Source organism: Rhinoderma darwinii, chromosome 1 (assembly GCF_050947455.1).
Source record: "Rhinoderma darwinii isolate aRhiDar2 chromosome 1, aRhiDar2.hap1, whole genome shotgun sequence".
In the NCBI taxonomy this organism is placed as follows: Eukaryota; Metazoa; Chordata; class Amphibia; order Anura; family Rhinodermatidae; genus Rhinoderma; species Rhinoderma darwinii.
Window position 1 is genome coordinate 397,120,004 of NC_134687.1, and position 25,550 is coordinate 397,145,553.

General features: G+C 37.3%; 1 protein-coding gene across 1 annotated transcript in view; it reads right to left on the minus strand.

The window, feature by feature from the left end:
• Positions 1-2,530: 2,530 nt before the first annotated feature.
• CNTNAP4 (contactin associated protein family member 4) overlaps positions 2,531-25,550 on the minus strand; it is a 334,655-nt gene continuing 311,635 nt past the window's right edge. The window contains exons 19-24 of the mRNA XM_075828837.1: positions 23,193-23,414; positions 20,636-20,769; positions 17,602-17,689; positions 10,861-11,082; positions 9,749-9,820; positions 2,531-5,406 (exon numbers count right to left, since the gene is read on the minus strand). Coding sequence (XP_075684952.1) covers positions 5,204-5,406; positions 9,749-9,820; positions 10,861-11,082; positions 17,602-17,689; positions 20,636-20,769; positions 23,193-23,414 — 941 coding nt within the window. The 3' untranslated portion in view covers positions 2,531-5,203. The remainder of the gene's footprint in view (positions 5,407-9,748; positions 9,821-10,860; positions 11,083-17,601; positions 17,690-20,635; positions 20,770-23,192; positions 23,415-25,550) is intronic.

Genomic DNA, 25,550 nt, shown 5'->3' on the forward strand with positions numbered 1-25,550 from the left:
GCACACAAATTAACCCACAGTGCGTTTTTTAAGGTGCAGCATGTCAATTGTGGTTGCGGAATCGCTGGTAGTTTGTTGCAGGTTTTAGATCTCCATTAAATTCAATGGGGAAAACCCACGACAAACAGTCAAGTATTGCGACTTTTGAAGCGGAATCGCAGTCATTACGCCGTAAAAATCGCAACTTATATAAAAAAAAAACCTTATACTTACCTCTGACGTTCTGTAGGCCAGTCTCCTGGGACGATGATGTACTAATTCTGCAGTTTTCCGTAGCTAACATTCCAGATGAAAAACTGCACCACAATTTGGTGAAATCCCCCCCCCGGAATTCCCTGTGGTCACCAGGGGATACGCTGTGTACCTTTTACGTAGCGTATCTGCCCTTTGTGAACGTACCTTAAAATCCCTTACAAAATATGAAGTTTGTTGTGGAGGGTTGTAGTGGGCTCGGGGAGGGGGTTTTAGTGGGCTGGGGAGGGGGAGTTGTAGTGGGCTGGAGGGATTGTCAGGGGAGGGGGTTGTAGTGGGCTGGGGGGGTTTGGGGAGAGGGTGGTTGTAGTGGGCTGGGGGGTTGTGTGCCCACCCGCTTAGAGCAGGGTACAGTGCCAAGGGGCCAAGCCAAGGGGCTTTACCTTTACAGTTCCCAACAGGCACTTCCAGCAATAAGAGATACGTTTTTTAGTGTACTTTCAACAATACAAATATTTAAATATGAGGCAGAAAATTATGCAGCGTGTACTAATATTTATTACTATGGTTCAGAATTCTTGTGTTTGTAGGTTGTATCCCCGATTTATCTGCATTGGTAACTTTAGTGACATTTATGTTTACTGACATAAAGAGAGCGGGAAATGCAGCTGCTGGACACTTCCAACTGCCCTTACCTTGGGGCAATAAAGGATCAGGCGTATAAAAATAAAATATGCCCAATCCTTGTTTTCCCCAATAGTAAATATCAGGGGACAGTTTGGCTGCAACTATACACATTAGATTGTCAGGGGATCCTGTGGATCACAGCGGGATCTGCTGACAATCACGTGTTACTTGGGAAGTCTCCACAACATTTTTTCCCCAGGGATCTTCACATACCTTTATCAGGCACTGGGCATATTTGGTGCTGACAGGGCAATTAAATGGAAGAAATATTTGTTTAATCTACATCAAAACATAGTTGCACTAGTCAAGCCATAATTGCTAGTCCATTTTCCAACAGCAAATCCACGTGAAAAAAATAGAAATATCAGCATACACCATTGAAATAATCTCTATTGAGCCAAACACCAAAATCAATGGAAATCCTTCAGCTTGAAATGAAGGCAAAAAAGCTTGAGAAATGCCTCAGGTCCACTTAATAACAGGCTAAACCACCTGCTTATTAAACATTTCAGCCCACTGTTCCTTCCTATTTTTAAGGTCATTTTAGTTCCTGCTACAAAATCCCTTTTAGCTGCAAGCAAGGAAACTTTCAGTCCAAAACTTACTTCTGGTTCTCTTTAACTATAGGTATAGGTTTGCTTTTGTGTTTTGTGTCACTGTCTTGCTACACAATTACACATCAGTTTCTGCTTACAGACAGATAACAAAAATGTATATTTTGCAGTACAGTGAAAAAATAATGGCTCTTCCAGTAATGGTAAATTGTCCAGGTCCTGAGGCGGCAAATTATCCTTACATCACATTTCCACCAGCGGCAATATATTCGGCTGTTCATGTGATTAATATTCTTACTATGAAATGCTGTTTTTGCCTGTTTATTTACCTATCTATAGCGCATTAGCCCAAATGGCTCGAGAAGACCTTTAAAGTTACTACTGAAAAGCAGGGGTTCCTGTCTTACTACACATTCATCTTTCTAATGGCCCAATTCTTATTGCGAAGTCACGAACCCTGACATTAGACGAGAGAGGCTTGCAGCTTATTAGATGTCCATCTGGGTTATTTTGTGACTTTATGGATGAGTTATTGCTGCATTCATGGAGTGACTTTGGCAAAATGTCCACTATTAAGAAGATTCACCATTTCAAAAGTCTTGTCCATTTGGAGTCTTGAGATAATGGCTGTGTTCTTGTTTTAATCATGTCTCAGAGCCTTGGAAATGTCATTGTATCCAAGGCACCAAAATGCCATTGCATCTTCAAATTGGCCTCTGAGAGAACCATATGATATACCAAGCATTCTATAGAGCTCTAAAATGTCACTTAAAGTTTAGAGCTAAGGATCCATGGAGTGTCATTTCTTACTACTATTTGAATAGTTCTGTTCTGTCTACCGTTAGGAATGCTTTTTTCTTTTTTACCTTTTTTCTAATATTCATTCCCATATTTGCCTTATAAATAAACAACAGAAAATAGACAAAGGGCACACATCTCTGGTGTTGAAATGAGTCCATGAATGTTTTGGTAATGTATAGTCCCCAAAAAATTACAGAATTATGTAAACCGCACAGCAACTTACATTTTTCTCTAAAGAAAAGCAAATGTGATAGAAAATAGAAGCATACTACAAAAAAAAAGCAATGCACATACTATTATTTAAAAATAATAATTTATTGTTCATTAAAGAAAATTCAATATGATTACTTCTCTGGTCCACGACTGACTTATCTGTCCAGGTATAAGGACCCAAGCATTTTTAAATATTTAAAAGATATTTATGGTTTATTTAAATAATGGTGAATAACTTGTTTTCCTGGTACAGTGTTATACTATGCCAAATAACAAGAAACTGTTTCAGAATAAATGGTTTGCAACTCGAACATTTGCTAATACACCGCAATACAGTTATTTTTCCATTTTCTGTACATTCAAGACGCACATAGAAATCAAGAGGGGTATTAGTTTATTTAGTTGTCCCTGTATACAGCAGAGATGTCTGCAGTGGATTTAATGCAACACAAATAAACATTTTAGTGCTTTGTTAAAAAGACCCTGAAGGTGCATATACAAGACTAAACGATTAAAAGTTCAATCATGGTACAGTATAGTCAAGCCAATTTGCTAAAACAAAAATGAAATAGTTAGGAAATAACAGTTTTATTGCAATAAAATGGTATATGGAATAATGTATACATATGTGTCATCATTTTTTATACTAAGCTAAAATAAAATGTTAACTTGAAACCCTGATAGAACCAGCCTACAACCAACAGTGTATTGTTTTTCATAAAATCTGTCCAATAGACTTTTTACTCAAAATACTGAGCTAAGATGTTTTTTTTTTTATCCTAGGTCTTTATAGAAAAGTCTAATTATTGTCTATATGTCTGATACACATGTGAAAATGATCACCATACCTTACCATACCTTATTCCTGAGTTATTAACAAGTCAAGTTGAAAACTGTCTGTGAGTATAGTCAGACCTGCTAGAGTACCCGAGGAACCGCAGTTGGGCCTAGCCTCTCACACAATAATGGGCCCCCAGGTTTCAGCAGAAGATAAGAGGGCGGTCATTTGGTGCTGACTTTGGACCTAATCAAGCGCCACTAGATTATCTTTCTTATCAGCGGATTCACAAAGAACTTATTAGGCCTTAATAATGATATGTCCTGTGATAACAGCAAAGTATGCAGTTAAACTGAAAGGGGATGTGCACATGTCATGTTCTGCATAGGCGGACAGCTGGATTATGATTTTATATATACATATATATATATATATATATATATATATATATATATATATATATGTATATATATATACCTTCTTCAATTGCGTTTTCAGTAGTTTCACCCACGACACCAAAATAATTGAGTGGAGCATGTCTGTGGGAAACGCAAAAATTAAGACCTTTCACAACTTCAACACTTGTCGCAAAAATATGTTCTTCAAAATACACTAAAGTGGCTTGTATATAGAACTTGTAAGAGTTCTCATTTAAGGAAGGTTTAGATTCACTCAGGTTACCAAAGTGTCAATTACAATTTTTGTGGAAAGACTGATTCCTGCCATATAGGTTTCCTGCACCCACTTATACAAGGCCCTATTTTCTCTTTATATTCATTTAGTGAAAATGCTATTAGATATAGAATTGATTTGTAGATGTGTATGATCATTTAGATTTACTTGTTATCTGCTATCAGATTGTAGAATTTTCCATTAATGACAAGATTTTAGCTTTGTTCATAAACTTTCTGTAGTTATTGTAGAGATTAGTATTGCCTATGAATTTACCAATGTATTTTACATATGCTGCACTACAGCTGTTGAAATACATATATAAATCAAGTTGCAAATAAAGATCTAGGATAATTGAAAGTTAAAATATTTATTTTTTTAAATGTATACGCAATGAGACTTCATCCATGCTACCTAGGAATAGTCACTTTCTCTACATTTGGGAATGCTTTCTTTTTCCTCCCTTTCTGATATTCATTGCTATTTTTGCTTTATAAATTTGTTAAAAAAAATGTAGGTTAGCAAACGTCTCTGGTGCTAGCATGAAATGAGCCCATTAAAGATTTGGTATTGTATGGGACATATATTATAGGGGATTGTCATATAGATCGAAAATACATTTATCATTAAAATGCATTTCTTTTATGATAAAACTATATATTTTATAATATATATTTTCTTTAAACATTGGGAAAAAATAAACTCCAAAAACGGCCTTAGCATGTAGTTAATTATTTGTATTACCTCGCCGTATCCACTTTAAAGTTAATTTATAAAGTTATTTTCTAGAAATAATTATTGTGATATTTGACTTAGTGTCTCCAATTATTTCAGGGGTTAAGGTCATGTAAATAGTCATTTTTAGTACTATACCTGAAGTAGAAGATCACAATAGAAAACACTACATTACCCTTCTTTTGAAGCAAGAAATTACAGTTCAGATTTAACCATTAACAAAAAATTTCAATCACACAGACATAATTAAGAACTTCAATTTGAAAATAGTCTGGAATTATTAATTTACTATGGAATTCTGTAAGTTTGAAAAGTCACGTGAGAACAATCTGAAACTACCAACAATTAGAGTGTACAATACAGCGCTTGCCGTCACTGAAATGCATTCAGCTAAAGACGCATGTTATTTTTAGAGGCCTCTTTTAGTAATCACTGTAGTTGATCATATGCAGTTTATGCCTTTGTTTGCTTGCAGTTCATGTTTAATGCTTTGTTTTGTTGTTTGTCTAGTCCCCCTTGCTTAGCAAGAAAGTCTGTCTGTCCCATTGTTTGGCTGCACAATGAAAACACATTAGAAAAAGTATTCTTTTTGACTTTCGTTGATTGAATTTTGCATACTGATCTCAGCTTTCAATGCGGCTGCTGCTGCTTCTATATTGTCCTCATGTTCTGATTCTTTGGCTTCATTTTTTTTATATGTATTCTTCTGGAGATAAATTCTTATTGCTATACCAGCAATACATAATACGATAAATACTGCAACAGATATTATACCTGTGGAAATGATAATAGAGACATATGTAAAAATTTACATTTAGAATGTGCCCACAAATTACAATAAATGCACAGCAGGTTTCTGAATTTTCCTCTATCAGTTTCTTAACTTTTAATTGAATAAACACTAACATTGTTGGTAAATAGGAATAGCAAGATATAAAATGAATTTAAAAAAAAATAATTATAATGACTATACAATAAATGGATTGTGACAGATTACTTAGGAATGGGGATTGAATGTAAGATTTTGTTTGTTCTTAAAGGCAATGTGTTGCCAGAAAAACATGGTTTTTTTTTTTAAATTAAACATTTAGTGTGTAGGTGATTAAACATTGTTCAAATTTTTTTTATTTTTTTCACGAGTCAGGAAATATTATAAATTAATTCTAATTTATAATATTTCCCATTGCTGGTCACTAGATGGAGCTATTCCCAAAATTGCAGCATTGCATGTGGTAAAGCAACCACATTGCTTTATGCTGCAAAATTGGGTAAAAAGCCCTCGCTCTAGTGAGCTCTCAGCATCCCCCCCCCTCCTTTATCCTGGCTAGTGCCGGGATAAACGAGGGGTTTGAACGGTCTAACCTCCTACACTGTGTGTCGCCATTTTTTGAGCTAACACACAGTGTAGTAGGTTTACATACAGTAGTAAACGTACACAAACACGAACATACATATAAATCTCTTACCTGCTCCTGCCGCCGCGGCTCCCTCCGGCCCGTCCGCTCCGTCTGCTGCCGCTGGTCCAAGTGCACAAGTCCGGAAGCCGCGACCGGAAGTAGTAATCTTACTGTCCGGGCGTGACTTCCGGTCCACACGAAAATGGCGCCGGACGGCGCGCATTTCAAATTGGACTGTGTGGGAGCGGCGCATGCGCAGTTCCCACACAGACGGCGTACATTGAAGTGGATGGGACGGGAGCCGTTCGCAGTCCCTATGGGACTGTGGCTGCCGTATTCCATGTCTGTATGTGTCGTTAATCGACACATACAGAAATGGAAAAAAAAATGGCAGCCCCCATAGGGAAGAAAAAGTGTAAAAATAAGAAAAAGTAAAACACAAACACACAAATAAATATAAACGTTTTTAATAAAGCACTAACATCTTTAACATATGAAAAATAAATTTGTGATGACACTGTTCCTTTAAAGGCGTTTTGTTTTGGTAAAAGGCAAATTTTGTACATGAAAAATGTGAAAGACGTTTTTAACAGCTTACTAAGGCAACCTGCACAGATCAAAGCCGTGTGTAAAGAGTCTGTATAATGACACACGTTCCTATTATTCCATATTACACAACTATCCGCGATGGAGTAATTTTTTTTTCTGGTAGATGCTATATGAATCCGTGAGAAAAAAAGCTTCTATAAGAAATTAGAGGCATACAGAATTATATAATATTTTATATTATAGAATATTATAAAGAATTCTACGGGTGCTGCATAATAGATCCGTAATACAGTCTTGTGCATGAGACCTTATTATTATTGTTTTCAGTGCCCCTTACTTATCTTCTTCTCTATCTCCAAGACAACACTTTCTTCTTCTGCTTTGCCATAGAGATATTGTATGGTCCAAATCACCAATTATATCAATACTCATATATCTTAACTGTAACATTTATCTACAAGCTTTTGTATGCATTGGGGATTTTATCCAAAGCTGATGACGTGCTGGACGAATATTTTCCAAACCAGTTCCAAGATTGTTGGGATTACTACCTCCCTCATCAACCACTGTTCTTTTAGGTCTGTTGCCTCCAAACATAAAGGGGGAATTCACACAAAAATGTGATACTCTCACTGTTGGCAGCAGCCAGAAGTCTTCCTTTTGTTGGAAATCGATAGAACCCCAAACATGTCTCATTGGATAAATGAATGTGACTAAATATATAGAATGGAGGAAATTGCAAATTTCACCACCGCTCTATTTTAAAGAGGCTCTGTCACCAGATTTTGCAACCCCTATCTGCTATTGCAGCAGATAGGCGCTGCAATGTAGATTACAGTAACGTTTTTATTTTAAAAAAACGAGCATTTTTGGCCAAGTTATGACCATTTTCGTATTTATGCAAATGAGGCTTGCAAAAGTACAACTGGGCGTGTTGAAAAGTAAAAGTACAACTGGGCGTGTATTATGTGCGTACATCGGGGCGTGTTTACTACTTTTACTAGCTGGGCGTTCTGATGAGAAGTATCATCCACTTCTCTTCAGAACGCCCAGCTTCTGCCAGATCACGCTGTGACGTCACTCACAGGTCCTGCATCGTGTCAGACGAGCGAGGACACATCGGCACCAGAGGCTACAGATGATTCTGCAGCAGCATCGGCGTTTGCAGGTAAGTCGATGTAGCTACTTACCTGCAAATGCTGATGCTGCTGCAGAATCAACTGTAGCCTCTGGTGCCGACACGATGCAGGACCTGTGAGTGACGTCACAGATCTGCACTACCAGAAGCTGGGCGTTCTGAAGAGAAGTGGATGATACTTCTCATCAGAACGCCCAGCTAGTAAAAGTAGTAAACACGCCCCGATGTACGCACATAATACACGCCCACTTGGACTTTTACTTTTCAACACGCCCAGTTGTACTTTTGCAAGCCTCATTTGCATAAATACGAAAATGGTCATAACTTGGCCAAAAATGCTCGTTTTTTTTAAATAAAAACGTTACTGTAATCTACATTGCAGCGCCTATCTGCTGCAATAGGAGATAGGGGTTGCAAAATCTGGTGACAGAGCCTCTTTAATGTAGAATCCCTGGGCCAACTTCAGGAATTTCTCTCTGTAATTGAGGACTTTGATGATGATGTCTGACCTACATATCTTGACTTTATAATTTTAACATGTAATTGAACCACTCTTTATTTGGAGAAAAACTTATAGTAAATTTTTTACTGCCTGATGTGTCTACCATTACTATACAAATTTGTTCCTCCTACCCTTCCCTTCCCTTCCGCAACTCCAGCTTTTATTTTCTTCTTACAGAAACTTCTGACAGAAGCATTTATCTGTTTGTGTTCTTTATATGCTCTTTCTTCTTCAAAAAGAAAAATGGTAAATTACATTTAATAGTGACATTTATGTGTATACTTACGAATTTTGGGAGGGACTGTAATTTAGATCCACACAATATCCCTATGATAATTCTAACTGAACGCATGTGCAGATACAGACAGCAAAACCACCTGCATCTGTGCATGTGATGAACACATTTAGTTACTGTTTAGTGCCTGTGCAAAAGAGGGTGCGTGCAAGAACCCTGATAAAAGGGTCACGTGGGTACATCTTCTGACTGCCATCATCTTGGGTGCTATTGACGTGCAGAATCTACGGTTCTACAGTGTTTATATGGCCCATACATGGGCAGCCGGGGGCCTTCTACTGGGGTAATGTATTATGAGATTTACAGATTTATGTGCTACAACAATACAGATTAGGGTCTTTTAGGAAATATTTTTATTAAGTGGCCAACCCCTTAACATTGGTGTTTTCTTTCAAAACAAGCCAATTGTACAAAGTTATAGGGTACATACATATAAATTAAGAGCGACTTGAGAATCCATGTGTTTTTAAAAAAAATCAAGAGCGGAGGCTATAAATATTTTATGCAGAGCTAATCCATTTTAGTTGTTATTAAAGGGGTATCCAATAGACATGTCTATAGATCACAGTGTTGGGAGTCTGGAAGCTGAAAGCCTCATAGATGTGCTGAATGAGCCATTGTATTTAGAAATGGATGTGCATGTGTGACCAACTTGACCATTAAAAGGAAGTGTAGCTACACATATCTACGAGTGACCGGACTTGTGGATGTGGTAAGTTCTATTGATTTCAATAGAGAGATGTTTGAGCGATCTCTCCACTGAAAAATAGCACTGGGACCTACTCATTCTTTACACTGGCAAGGATCACTTCTCCCTGATTTACAGTAATGTGACTGTGACTTAACAGATTTGTCAGACAGTCCTATGCTTGGAATATGAATTTACATGTTCAAAGTGTTACCACAAGAAATTAATGAAAAAATATACAAATATTCTGAAAAACACTGATTTGTCGCTTTTTCATTAATCTACACATTTTTAGGACGTTTACAGACGTACACATAAACAGAGCAGCACGTGTTTAAGGTTAAATAATGTTAATTGCTTTAGTCTGCTATAAAATGACTGAAAGAGATGACATCAGCATTGTTACTTTTAAATAGAACCGTTGTCTTCTTGAGACTACTATCTTTATATAGATCTATTTGTATTGATGCTTAAAAATGTCTCTTATTCATCTTTTGTATAAACTAATAATTTTAAGCGTTGTGTATTTTAAACATTTTGATTTTACCTCCAATAAGTGCAAAGCCAGTGTTCAATACATTAGTCAACTGTTCTCCATTATCCAATGTTCCAGAATGATCTAAAATGAATGATACAAAATGTTTTAGTCATATATTCATAATAAGATAAAATTCTAATATAAGATAGGCGTAATAATAATAATAATAATAATAATAAAAGGGGTTCTAAACTAATCTAAAGTGCATTTAAATAGCGTGCATTAATAAACACTTTCCAATATAAAACCTGTTAAATGTTGCCACTGAGATGTTGTCAATGAGATGGGAGAGAAGGAGCAGTGATTATGGACCTAGACTTGTCCATGATCTTGGACATCAATGTAAGAAGCTCTTTTTTTATAGAATGGATTGAAAATCAGCTACAAACAGGATAAGATGGAATTCAGTCCCCACTACTGGAGTGTAGATTTCCAGATAATGGATCATGTATTTAATTTATGTTTAATTAATTATATATAAATTTGTAGAAATAATGTTTGTTAGTTTTTCTTAATGTAGCTATTTTTTTTTAATGATTTCTAAACCTCCCTGGGAATGGCCAGTTTGCAGAAACATACTTTCATCCTGTATTGCCTACATAGTGCAGCAGAGTGTGTGTGCTTTATGGCAGCTGAAAAGGAATGTGAGTTAGTTGTCAGAGAAATGTCAATAGACTGTTACAGATTCCAGCAAATAATGGAATACAGCCCCCTCCAACAGAGACCAAGGAGTGACAGGAGAGACACATACCAACACTTATCCGTGTATATAGTGTTTAGTGTTACTATCCTGCCTTATCTAGTTTTCAGCAGTAAAATACAGCTGTCATTAAATCCCCTGACCCTGTCCCAGTCGACATAATTGGCAAGTGAGCTGCATAAAATAGGAAATTTCAGCCTAATATGTGTACTCTAGTGGACAGTGTGAAAATTGGAATATGTCATGTTTTTTTTTAATATGGATATTTACAAAAAAAAAAAACTAGCACCAAAGATGTTAAGCATATATATTAAATTGGAACTGTAAAAATCAGGTATAAAATAGTGGCAATGAATAGTTTATCTTCCTGTTTTTATTTTTTAGCTACCAGATGATCCCTTTAATGATTGAGTAAAATTACCAGCAAATGAGTGGGTTGTTTCACCAGATCCTGCATCTTCTCCATTTCCGGATCCACAACTGGACTCTGATACATGCCCCTGTATTATTATTTGAGAAGTATGATTGTTTTTGAAAGCTGCCTTTAGCGGTACAATGTCATTAAAACGCACGGCAGAAAGGCACCCAATAAATCCATTAGCACTGGCCTTCATGGTCTCTAGGTCAATATTAATGTCATCAGCTAAAAGAAATAAAACAGTAAGTTTAATTGTTATCTATTGATAGGCAGATTTAGTTTTCTTTTCTTACATCAACAAAACACATTGCAGTGACATTACATGAACCAAACAAAACTCTATACAGTACATGCATTTTTTGTAGCATAGCATTTAAAATTATTCTAGAATAATTGAGGCAGTGTAGCAATGATGGGATGTAGAGTTGATGATTGGTAATCTTTTTTCTTATAAAAATTGATTTTTTTATCTTGACATTACAAAATAAAAAGGGTATTCCCATCTCGGATATTTATGCCATATTCCTACTTGTAGAAGAGATTCCGTGATAATAAACTGATCACAAATTGTCTCCCTGCTGGGACCTGCAGTGACCAGTTGTAATCTGTAGGGAAACATGGCAGATGTGCATGAATTAGGGCATGTTCAGACGTGGCGGAATTCTGCAGACACTGTCCGCATCAATGCCGCACATAATCCGCTTTGCAGATTCCGTTGCGGATTTGGCTAAAATGTTTAGGGTAGGACCAGACGTGGTGGAGTTCTGCATACACTGTCCGCATCAATGCCGCACAAAATCTGCGTTGCAGATTCTGTTGCGGCTCTGCCTAAAATGGGCATTAAATTGATGCGGTCATATTGTATGTTTTCCATTTTCTTACTATTGCACCAACAGTTGTCTCCTTCTCACCCAGCGTCTTACTTATGGTTTTGTAGCCTATTCCAGCCTTGTGCAGGTCTATGATCTTGTCCCTGACATCCTTAGAAAGCTCTTTGGTCTTGCCCATGTTGTAGAGGTTAGAGTCAGACTGATTAATTGAGTCTGTGGACAGGAGTCTTTTATACGGGTGACCATGTAAGACAGCTGTCTTTAATGCAGGCACCAAGTTGATTTGGAGCGTGTAACTGGTCTGGAGGAGGCTGAACTCTTAATGGTTGGTAGGGGATCAAATACTTATTTCTCTGTGCACAATGCAAATAAATATATATAATTTTGACAATGTGATTTTCTTTTTTTTTTTTTATATATTCTATCTCTCACTGGTAAAATTAACCTAGCCTAAAAATTCTAGACTGTTCATGTCTTTGACAGTGGGCAAACTTACAAAATCATCAAGGGATAAAATACTTATTTCCTTCACTGTATGTATTTTTATCTAATAAAAAAATAATTATTTTTAAGAGCAATGGTGACTTTTTGGGGTCTTCTATTATCCTGTTAGTGGCAAGGGGACATCCTTTAAAAGCTCGGCCTCAGTTACTCAATATTTCAGATACTCTGGATACTGAATGCTTCACCTAATGTTTAATATTGTCTTACTGAAATAAATAAAGCATATTTTCTCTGTTGGGTCTAGTGATACATTAATATAGATTTGTTGTGGCTATGTGTAATTAAAACTTTGCCACCAGAACATGTTTCTTCACATTTCAAACACAATTATACTGACATTTATGAAACACATTGCCAATGGAATGTTTTTTTTTCCCATTAACCTTTGCCCCAGTGTTTTTTCAACAATGAGAATACTTAAAGATTTAATGCAATGCTCATAACACAGTTTTATGGGTAAATATTCCTGCAAAACGTTCTAAAGTGTTATTAAAGCATCACTGTAAGGGCATGACCAGACGTGGCGTATTTTTTCCGCCACTGTCCGCATCAATGCCGCACAAAATCTGTTATAGATTCTGTTGCGGCTCTGCCTAAAATGGGCATTCAATTGATGCGGACTGGCCATTGCGTATTGAGGTGAAAGTACTTCCCTTCTCTCTATCAGTGCAGGATAGAGAGAAGGGACAGCCCTATCCCTAGTAAAAGTAAAAGAAATTCATACTTACCCGGCCGTTACCTTGGTGACGCATCCCTCTCTTGACATCCAGCCCGACCTCCCTGGATGAGGCGGCAGTCCATGTGACCACTGCAGCCTGTGATTGACTGCAGCCATCACTTGGACTGAAACGTCATCCCGGAAGGCTGGACTGGAGGAAGAAGCAGGGAGTTCTCGGTAAGTATGAACTTCTATTTTTTTTACAGGTTGATGTATATTGTGATCGGAAGTCACTGTCCAGGGTGCTGAAACAGTTACTGCCGATCGTTTAACTCTTTCAGCACTCTGGACAGTGACTATTTACTGACGTCGCCTAGCAACGCTCCCGTAATTACGGATGCACACACGTAGTCACCCGTAATTACGGGAGCCCCATTGACTTCTATGGGCCTGCACGTGCCGTAATAACGGCCCGTGATTACAGGCGTTTTTACGTTAGTGTGCATGGGGCTTCAGTCTGGCTGTAGACCTAGAAATACATAGGTCCAGCCAGAATGAAGAAAGATCATGTTCGTAAAACAAATACGGTACGCAGCACACATAACATCTGTGGACTTCATTGCGGAATTTTGACTCTCCATTGAAGTCAATGGAGAAATTCCGCAATGAGTTTGCAACAAGTCCACTACACGTCCGCAACAACCAGTGTATGCTGCGGACACCAAATTCCGCACCGCAGCCTATGCTCCACAGCGGAATTGTCCACAACGTGTAAACGAACCTAACGAGAAATGTGTGGAAAGCAATGGAGAAACGTGTAAGCTGCGGATTTCCGCAGCCGACTGTCCGCAGCGGAATTCCAGAGCAATTCCGCCACGTCTGGTCATGCCCTTAGGACACATTCAGGCGTGGCGGAATTGCTGTGGAATTCCGCTGCGGACATTCCGCAGTGGAATTCTGCAGGAGACGTTTTTTTACATTTATTTCTATACATTATTAGGAAAGTTAGTTCAGATGTTGCAGAAAATAACTGTGCGGAAATCAGACTGCGGTGCAGAATTTTCCCTCCGCAACTTGCTCATTACATTGCGGAGAAGAAGCGGAATTTCACTGCGTATTTCAGCCTTTGCAATGCAAAAACTGAAATTTGTAACAAGTCCGCTGTGATATCTGCAACGTCTGCATTACCTGTCAAATATGCAAAAGTTGGTGCAGATTTGTTGCGTAATTGCCCCAAATCTGCTACAACATTTGCAGCGGAAAAATTCTGCCATGTCTGAACATGATCTTAAAATGATTTGAATATAACTAGTTTGACTATACGTACATATCGATTAGTATTTTTGCATACCATATACAATGCTGTGAAACATTATTTGCCTCCTTCCACCTATTTTTCACACTGAATGTTTTCTGAAGTTTTAATAATATGTTATGGGATAAAAAGGAGCCACAAAAAAAAACATTTTTTTTTTTTAATTTAAAACGGCATTGAGTTAATGAACAAACCTCTCAAACCCCCAATATTACCCACAGGAAAACTTAGTTTATAAAAGCCTAAGATTGTGTGTAGAAGTAGTTCTCCAAAGAAAAAATGGACTAAACTTCACAGCAATGTAAACAAAATATAGTGATGTCAATTTTTTGTAGCATTAGTCTGCAAGTCTTTCTGCTAAAATTGGTTCAATCAGTTATTAAGTGACAGTTGAATTACTTTTTCACATAGACAGTATGATTGTTGGATAACTTTATTCTTTGTAACATATGCCCAGTTAAAAATAAAAATGTAATTGTGCTCCTGAATCCTCACGAGCAGTACCAATATGCAGTGTTTCTCTGGTAAGATCAGTATCTGTTTGTCAGGTGCCATTGTCAGCCATATTAACTTCTATGGGGCTGCTTTTTCTGTCACCAAGTCATGCACATGATCTTTTCCCCTCCATTTTCAGAACTTTCAGCCTATTTTATTGGTGACATCAGTGAAGGAGAAAGTAGTTACCTAAAGCCATGTTCAGACATGGCAGAATTTTTCCGCTGCACATGTTGGTGCAGATTCGGGGCAATTACGCAACGAATCTGCACCAACATTTGCATATTTGTCAGGTAATGCAGACGTTGCAGATATCACAGCGGACTTGCCACAGATTTCAGTTTTTGCATTGCAAAGGCTGAAATCTACAGTGAAATTTCGCTTCTTCTCCGCAACACAATGAGCATGCTGCGGAGGGAAAATTCTGCACCGCAGCCTAAATGCTGCACAGTTATTTTCCGCAACGTCTGAACTAAGTTTCCTAAAAATGTATAGAAACAAATGTAAAAAAACGGCTGGTGCAGAATTCCACTGCGGACTGTCCGCAGCGGAATTCCACAGCAATTCCGCCACGTCTGAATGTACCCTAATCCTCTATTCAGATTTAAAAATAAATAACTGTAGCTGCTCGACAGGGACATTACAACATGGAAGCAATGTAAAAATGTAGCAATTTTATGGTACATAATGATATATGACATGTGTTTTCCCATTTTCCTTTTGTCTAATACTACTTGCTGTTAAAATATCAGAAATTTTTCACTGTAACAAATATGTTTAAAAAGGAACATCTAGAAGGTCAAATACTTTTTCACAGCACTGTAATTATTACAATGTATCTAATTTGTATTGCAACATACATACAAAAATCTATCAAGCAATAATTTCCAACTAACATCATGTAGAACCCTGATGTCCCAGGAAACCTGGTCACTGGAGGTATTTTTTTAATTTTAGAAAGATTTTTGTTTAATGAAATGCAGACACATTTGATACATACAAATGAAAGTTCTTTGGCTTCAGACTAGATAATGAATTATGTAGGAGGTACAATGTTATTATGTTTATTATGTAGCAAAATATTTTACCCTATAAACATATTTACTTTATTTTTATTTATAAGCCAATGTTTACCTTATTTGGCTCAATTACTGGCTTTAGTTTGGGGAAAAAAGGATGGGGAAATTGGACTGTGAGCCTCATGCAATCAGTAAAGCACAGCAGCCCCTTTATGTTTTATCAGAAACAGTGCCACCTTAGGCCCTGTGCACACGAACATGCTTTTGCGGCCGCAATTCCCCCTAAAATCCATGGGAGAATTGCGGCCCTATTCATTCCTATGGGCCCAGGCACACGACCGTGGTTTCCACGGTCCGTGCATGGCCCAGGAGCCTGGTCCAGGCTCATAGGAAATAATGCACGCGGACATGTTTACGGCCCGCGATTTGCGGGAGGCTCACGGGTGTCACTCCGCTGCCGGCCGACCCGAAAATCACAGCCGTGCACATGGCTACGGTCTTGTGCATGAGGCCTTAATCTGTGTGCTGAGTCTGATATTACATGTCTGTCCCATGCAAATGAATGGTGTTGATCTGTAACTAATCTGCAACATCAGGCCCAGTGCATGTATTAGGGCACATTCAGACGTGGCGGAATTGCTGTTGAATTCCGCTCTGGACAGCCCACAGTAGAATTCTGCAGCAGCCGTTTTTTACATTTGTTTCTATACATTTTTAGGAAACTTAGTTCAGACGTTGCGGAAAATAACTGTGCGGAAATTAGGCTGTGGCGCCAAATTTTCACTCCACAGCATGCGCTGTCTGTTGCGGAGAAGAAGCGGAATTTCACTGCGGATTTCAGCCTTTGCAATGCAAAAACTGAAATCTGTGGCAAGTCCGCTGTGATATCTGCAACGTCTAAATTACCTGTCAAATATGCAAATGTTGGTGCAGATTCGTTGCGTAATTGCCCCAAATCTGCACCAACATTTGCATCGGAAAAATTCCGCCACGTCTGAACATGGCCTAAGGGTAGCACCGTGTCTGATCAAAGTTCTCATGATTAGTTTGGGTCCCAGCAGCTGGACCAGTGGCATATCCTATCAATATGCCATCAATAATTATTAATACTTAACGTATACATATATTTCACTAAAGGTAAGGACAGTATTTTAGCTTGTTTTTAAAGTTGGTTGCATACTTTTTTGCTTTTTGAATTTTAAAAAATAGAGAGGCAATTGAAGATTCTGTTTCAATTATATGCTCTACCAATCAAGATTTACCTAGAGGCTTTTTATTCTATCCAAACGTAGAAGTTCTGTTAAAATCAACTGATGAGTTTGAATGTGATAGAATAATTAGCAAGGATTTTAAAATATATCACAGTATGGAAAATAAATCTTCAGACTTTTCAAAGCTGTCATTATGATTAATGCATTCTCCATATTATGCAACTGCTTCTTGTAAAAACATTTTAATTGCAAAGCATTGTGAACTTTATAACAGTCACTCTTACATAAGTAATCTACCATATTCTATTCTATTTTCTTATACTTTTTCAAACATTTTGTTAACCTTTTTATGTATTGCTATTTGCATTGTTTTACACAAACAACTATAATATTCTATTAAAAAAATTTAGTTTTAATTCAGTGACTTCTCTGTCTGTTGTCACGTAATACTAATCAACACTCTTTAGAGGAAAATATCATGTTCCAGGATGCCTGATTGTAAAATGTAGAGATAAGTGTGAAATTAGTTTGAAGAGAACACACTCGCTCCTCATCTGCAAGGAAGTGCTTATTTGAGATGATGCTCCGACTTTCCAAAAGTACATTTCTTTTTTGCTTGTCAGATTTTAATTAAATTCCCAGACCAGACATACTTTCTACCAATGAGATAAAGTATATAACATCTATGATCCTTTAGAAAAATTATGCTTACCTGATATTTTACCAAGTACAAGAGAATGGATTGTATTGAACTTTGTGCCAGAACGGAGAATGAACTGCTCAGATGCATATTGGTTAACCTAGAGGAACATTCAACAAGAAAGGAAGGAAATCATTTTTGAGTAGATAAGGCATAAAGTGTATATATATATATATAATAGAAGAATTGGGTGTGCATTGTGTGTGCTGTGGGATTTCTTCTATTTTATATTTATAATCCGTGGATCAGGATTACCCGCTTGTACCCTACCACATGGTGGATTTCGGACATTGAGTGCTGCTCATTTGGGTTTGTATATATATATATATATATATATATATATATATATATGTATATAAAAATCTGTACTATATTGCAAAAATAGTGAAGATTGATAAGAAACAATTACTTTAACATCAGGTGCCCCGGCACAGCAAGAGGCCAATCTTCCCTCCTCGAGTCTCCGCACAAGATCCCTAACCCAAGGACTGAAATCCAATTACAGTACTTATGGACTTCTTTGGCACTTTTTTGTGAAGTTTAGACTATATATATCTTACTGATGTAAAAAAAAATTGTTTTTTGATACAATAAGAAAAATTATTTTTGAAAAGAAAAAAAGAAAAGTGTTGCGTGCTTTCATTTATTGCCATTTCATTTTGAGAACCTAAAAGCCTCTCACTTAGCACGGTAAACCCAAGTAGCCATGATCATATATATGGTCAAACTATCTACTACTATTATGTCAAAATTTATTAACATGTTGCATGTGGCATAATGTATTGGTTGCAGCTCTCCACACATGCTAGACACATTTGTTATACTTATGTCTGCTTTTGGCTGCTGTATATATACCAATATTTTGGGCTTAAACATGGCATACATCTTTAAAAGGTGTTCCAAATTACGGCAAATGCATTAGTCTGGCCCCTTTTTCTAGTCACTTTAAAAATGGTTGGATTAAGTGTAAAAAGTGTGTAAAACACATGACAAATTGGCACTAATAAATCTGTGTCTCCATGGTAACCGACTAGAAACAAACCATGTGTAATCTGATACTGCAGTCATATTCCATCTTCCCATATTTCCTGTTAACCTACAGAATGTATGTTACTGAGATTTAGGGAACAGATGGAATAGAGTAACACATGACCACAGGATCAGACTACACAAGATATATTTGTAGTCAGTTACTATGGAAACACATAGGACTGCATAACAGCTAAAATTACCTGCACGTTTGGCTTTCCAAACTCCTTAAATACCCATTTCTTTTTTTTATAAATCATACATTGTCTCATTTGTATCAATATTGGCTTATTCTTTACAAGTCTTTGCAACAAATTTAGCAAATGTAGCATGCCATTTGTAAAATATGTTGCATTTTATATTGGAAAAAGTACACTGCTTTTGGTTTTGTTTTCTATATTGCATTTTGCAGCAGCCAGCTGGTGGAGTGAAGATGCAAATGTTTTTTAACATTTTCATCACATTTTATAAATATGGCAAATTAGGTAACACTGTCCATATCTACTCCCACTTGACTAACAGGGGTCATAAAGTTGAGAATACGGCACAAACCTGAATTATTTTTATTTCAAATATCTAAAAAAAATTAAAAGTACACAGTATACAGCATTATTTCAACTAAAAATGTGCCATAAAAGTTGTGTACAAAACTTGACACCCGTGGGCCAATGTTCATCAACTCATAAGATTTATTTCATCATATTCCTAGGAAACTCATCATGTCACGTTCAAAGGAGCACGCTAATTCATTCTTTGCAATTGAAATGCAATTTCTTTCATAGGCTGCACTTGTATTTTGTAAATGTAATATATTTGCCAAGGCCAAAAGTATATAACCTTAAAACTATTTAATTAATAACATACATTGAGATGGTATATGTACCTAAAAAATAATAATTAGATCTATACCCAATTTTACAGTTCTTTGGAGGTCATATACATGTATATGTATATATATATATATATATATATATATATATATATATATATATATATATATATATAAAAATTGGTTTCCAACCAATAACATTTATCACCTATTGACAGTACCCCCACAAGTTTTCGTTTAGGGGGCTCTATTCCCCTGTCTTTTCTCACCAGGATGGCCGTGGAGAGGAGAAATTGTATAAAGCAGTGACCAAGCATGTACATTACGGCTTTATACAACTTTATGAGAGATATGGAGACAATCGAATTAGTGATTGGTAAGGATCCCAGAGGTTCACTGATCATTTATCGCTTATCCTGTTATTGGTCAGAGAAAACCTTTAACTTACGCCTCATCGGATAAAAAAAAAGCGAGTGCACACTGTATGTTAATAGTACATTTGTATTAGTTGATTGGCTGAGAGGTAACATACGGATGTAGCCATCTTCATCTTGACTCTGATAACGTGCTGCAGCGTGATATCACACAACAAAAGCCATTGAAAATCCATTAAAAAAAAGTCACTGTATTTAATGCATTAAAAGTCAATATAAAGATGGTTACATCTGTATGTCCAAACTAGGTGATGGTCAAGGCATCCCTCGGAGCTGGATAAATGATTTTTACATTTAGCACAGGGGGTGCAAAGGTAGTAATTACTGTCGGGTCTTGGTGCCTGAGGGGGGCCAAAGTCCGCTCTGCTACATAAGAATATATATATTAGTATTATGAATAGAAAATGATAAGGCCCATTTCCAAATTTTGCATCGGGGCCCAGGAACTTCAAATTATGTCTCTGACACGAACACACTCTCTGGTGACAGATTCTCTTTAAATCTATGGTAAAGCTTTATTTTCCAGGAAGAGAGACACATTGCCTGCGTCTACAGACACCAACTTTGCTCTTTGATGATTGATCAGGCCTACACAGTTTCTCTACAGACTGCTGTGTGCTTAGCTAAATAGCTAGTATTTCCTGATCAATCCATATGTAGGCAACTAGATCCTGAATCTCTAAAAGAAAGCAGAATATGGAAACATATTTAGATAAGCATAAATCAACAATAATAATAATTCCAGTAATATTACCTCCACAAATAAAATATCTTGTTTTCTTAAAATTGAAACTCTATGGAGATGACCATCAGCCAGATTTTTAGAATTGATGGTAAAAATATCAGGATCATGGTAGTAATTAAATTTGTACCTTATTTGCAAACTTCCTAAAGAAAAAAAGAAAAACAAAAAGACACAAGAAATATAAAACATATGGTCTATAAATTAAGTCACAATCTGACAGCGAGATTGGAAGCCATGGTTTAGCCGGTCAGATTTCACCATTCTGTGTCAGAGAAATAGTTGCTGTCTTACAAAGTGATGACATATCCCTAGGATATGCCATCACTTTATGTGGGTACCTTCACCAATCCTGAGAATGAAGAGGCCACAGTGCTGATATAGCGCTGCATCCCCTTATAAGTTCCCTGCACAGTAAGAGGACGAGACGTCGTTTTGCAGAGAAAAATAGTGACGGGGACGCGGACTATTCCTTCTTAGGATTGGTGGGGGTCCCAGAGCTCGGATCCCCCACTAATCATAATGTGATAGCATATCCTAGCAATATGCCATCGGTTTATAAGATAGAAATACGCTTTTAAAGCACCAGAATAGATGTTTAGTTCCAGAAAGGAGGGGGCATGTCAATGTCACTTGACAAATACAGGTAATCCTACAGTATAATGTGCCCATCCTATCAATACTCTAAAGCATTGTTCACAAAGATCAGTTCTGACAAAGTTTTTGATTATTTTATTTATTTATTTTTTAAACATAGTTTTCCTTGTTTCACCTACAATCATGTCAAATGATGATGTCTTTTGTAGGTTTCTGAGTAATAAAACATTAAACAGATATAATTAAGGGAAATAAAAGAACACTTATAATGACTAGGCCAAGGCATGGTAGATATAATATCATATGACTGTCTGACTATGGTCGACATATGTAAGTCCTTCCCTTTTATATGCTAATCTTTTTTTGTTTTACCTTTTTAAATCATTTGTTCAGACATTACCTAAACTTAGACTTATATTATCACATTATACAGAAACAAATTCAGAAACAAATACAAAAACATTCAGAAACAAAAACATTCAGAAACAAAAACATTATTCGGAAAGAAATACAGGATTGGCAGCACTCTGATTGCAGTAAAGTGAACTTTGTGTTAGTCATTGATGTAACAGGAAGCAGTGTTGTTATCCAAGCTTTTCATGTACTCAAAAAAATGGGAATTTAGGCCCTTTTACATGGGCCAATGATTGGGCAAACAAGCGTTATATGAACGCTCATTCACGATTATTGACCTGTGTAAATAGGGCAGCGATCCGCCTATGAATGAGAAAAGGCTAATTTATCGACCGAATGTATCGTTTATGCAGCACAAAATATTATCGTTGTCGGCAGCACATCTCCTTGTGTAAACAGGGAGATGTGCTGTCGACATGATGGAAAAGCATGGGGACGAGTGATCGTAGTAACCATCGCTTGTCCCCATACATAGCTCCTTGTGAAGGGAGCAAACGAGTGCCGATCAACAAGCTGTCTCATGGATCGGCGCTCGTTTTGGCCGGTGTAAAAGTTCTCTAGTGATGAGAGATCAAAGAAATTTATACACTCAGGTGGCAGATTAAACTAAATTGTTAGTAAAATAGTGATGAACTAGATTTGTACTTCACAATCACTGTGCTGACTACTTGATAATTTATATCTTATAGATTTTATTTACATATTATGTCATAATTACGTGAAAGACATGTAATAACATGATTGGAGGTTATGACAATAAAATTCACTAGTATTATATATGAAAGTGCACTTTTATACTATTATAATAAAACATGAGAGACCTGGACATTGATACATTTTCTATCTTTATTAACCACCTGCCCTAAACCAGATCTCCTGAGGAAGACTGCAGAGAAACACGCATCGAGGTGTCTGGTGACACTCCGAACACACACTCTATAGGTGAGCCACCATATCCTAGGAAGGCATCTTCTTCTTTCCACATTTTAGTTACCTTACTTAGCTGTGACAGCACAGCAGCCTATGCTGTTTGCAGCGTTACTATTAAGCTTATGCTAAGATATCATTCGTTTCATACCTCGCTGCTCATTTCCACTGCTATTCAGTTTAGCTACATGTAGTAGCTGCAGGGAATGTATGTTTCTTCTGGCCACCTATAAGTAACTTCTGTGAGAGGGTAGCTATATATATTGATTGGATGTGTTACTGTATATATTTAGCCTTTTACCTATCCATGCTTTTGTATTAAGCCAATAGTGTGCACTGGCTCAATGTTGTTCTATATCTTTTGTTTATGTAGATTTTAAATGTATCCAATAAAATGTATATTTTAATCTATTCATGAATCTAGTGATTGTGGTTTGCATGACTCCTTCTGGGCCGATTGTACGTTTTTGATACATTTTGTCTGAGAGATAGAGATAGAATATAAAAATGTAAACTTTTATTAACCATTGTGCTGGTAAATAATCAAATGGAATTTCATCAGAATACGGCCCTTTGTTTGCACTGTACAATAACTGAAATTCTATTGTATACATATTCGGCATGTACGTACCATTTTTTGAGATGATAATTGAAATATATGCTTTATTTAGAGATTGCGTATAAAGTAGTAAACTTGGTGCTTGAGTTGTCTTGAAATTAAAAGCTATGCTTTCTTTAGAAGTTGTATCGGTGTGAAGGGAAGAAACATGCAAACTTGAATTTTTAATCATGGTATAATTCTCTTCAATGCTATAAGTTAATGACGATTCTGCTTCAAATTGTGCTGAAATTTCTGTAAAAGAAAATAAAAATAATCATCATGTATCTAAATATTCATAGCTTTATAAATATAAGATATATAACAACTGTATAAAAAAATCCTATTTGAATGTTTTATATTTGTGATTACACTATATAAAAGTTTTACAAATATGCACATAAATTTGTTAATTTTTCTGACATTAATACAACATGCTAATATTATTGAAAAAAGGTATAATAACTTTTTAAAAATGTTTTCATACATTAAATAGGTTATCTGGTATAGAAAAAGCCTTTTCAAATGCCCTATTTTCATGTTTGGGAATTCTACCTATAGCACGAGTGGAGATTAGCTACAAAGAACAGCTCTTTCTCTGGAAGACCATTTACATCCATACATTACAAAAAACGCAATGGCCCACATTTACTAATGCTATCTAATAGTTGGATAGCTTAAACTTAGACCAGGCAGGCACAAGATGCACCAAATTTATCACAGTGGTACATGCTGCATGATAATTTGGCATATCTTGCATGACACTTCTCACTTTTGATTTAACTTATTTTGCTTTAGAATTTTGTGACAGATTTTTGGCATATATCATAAACCACGCCCATTTCCAGCAAGCCACGCCCACATCTGGGAACACTTTTAAAAGTGGCCAGTGAGGTGCAAACATCCGAATTATGACAAAATGTGCCAAACTTGCGCCAAATTTGGTGCATTTTTCGACACTTTCCAGACACAGTTTCAAATATGCCACAGTAATTTCAATGGACACAATGTAATGCTTAATTTCTCCTGTGGTAGCAGTGCAGGGGAAATTAATACTTGCTGCTCAGTTCTCCGGACGATCGCAGTCGATTGCTGGTCAAACCAGTAAGGGGACACCCCGTGATCAGCTTATCCTCAGAGAACTTTTAGTAAGAGAAGGTTGTCGATTAACATTTATTGCCCTACTGACAGTAGCATTTGGACACCATACTATTTACATTATTGTCCTGGCATTGCCCCTGTTAGTTTTATTTATGTCATTTTTCACTCTAAATCCCTATAGATTCCCTTCAATAACTTATACTGCTGTAAGCATTCCAAAAACCTGATTGGTTACTGTCTGTTCATCCAATTCAAATCAGTACAACGATGCACACGTTTTTTTTTTCTAATTTTCATCTTGTAATATTGCAATTTTTTAGTCTATGTTCACATTTGCTGAAGCTACATTTATATCATAGGATATTGCATACAGGAAGCCTCATAAAGATGAAGTTTTCAGAGCTTTCCCCAACAGGCACAAAATGTTTTACAATGGCACAAAACAACAACAACAACCTGTTCTTGATATCACCAGCGAAGGTTCTAATTTTTTTGTCATTGCCCTGCTCTATTTTTAGATCATGTCCAGTGGCGTAACTACCGCTGTAGCAGCCGTAGCGGCTGCTACAGGGCCCACAGCATGAGGGGGCCTGTGCCGCCCGCCGACACGGCCCCCCCTCCCGTGGCCGGAGGCTTCGCTAGCAGCCGCTACAGCTACTACAGCGTGACGCCATTGAAGGGGTTGTTCCTACAAAAGACATGCATCCCCTATCCACAGGATAAGGGATACATGTGTGATCGCTGGGACGCCTAGCGATAAGGAGAACAGGGGACAGAAAGTCCCCCGAAGTTCTCCATGACAGACCTCAGACTTCCGGGGTCTGTCGGCAGCTCCATAGAAATTAATTGTGCACCGGTCGCGCTTGTGCGCATGCGTGACCAGCGCTCCTTTCATTTTTATTGAACTGCACAGACCGAGGTTTGTCATGGAAGAACTTTGGGGGACTTTTGGTCCCCTGTTCTCCTTATCGCTAGGCGTCCCAGCGATCACACATGTATCCCCTATCCTGTTTATAGGGGATGCATGTCTTATGTAGGACAAACTATAGGCCATTTTTTGGGGGGGAGGGGGGTTGGGGGCTACATGGCGTTACCTACAGGGGGGGTTTAGGGCTGTATGGCGTTATCTCAAGGGGGGGTTTGGGGCTGTATGACGTTATCTACAGGGGGAGGGCTGTATAGTGTTATCTACAGGGGGAGGGCTGTATGGCGTTATCTACAAGGGGGAGGGCTGTATGGCATTATCTACACGGGAGGGCTGTATGGCGTTATCTACAGGGGGGCTGTATG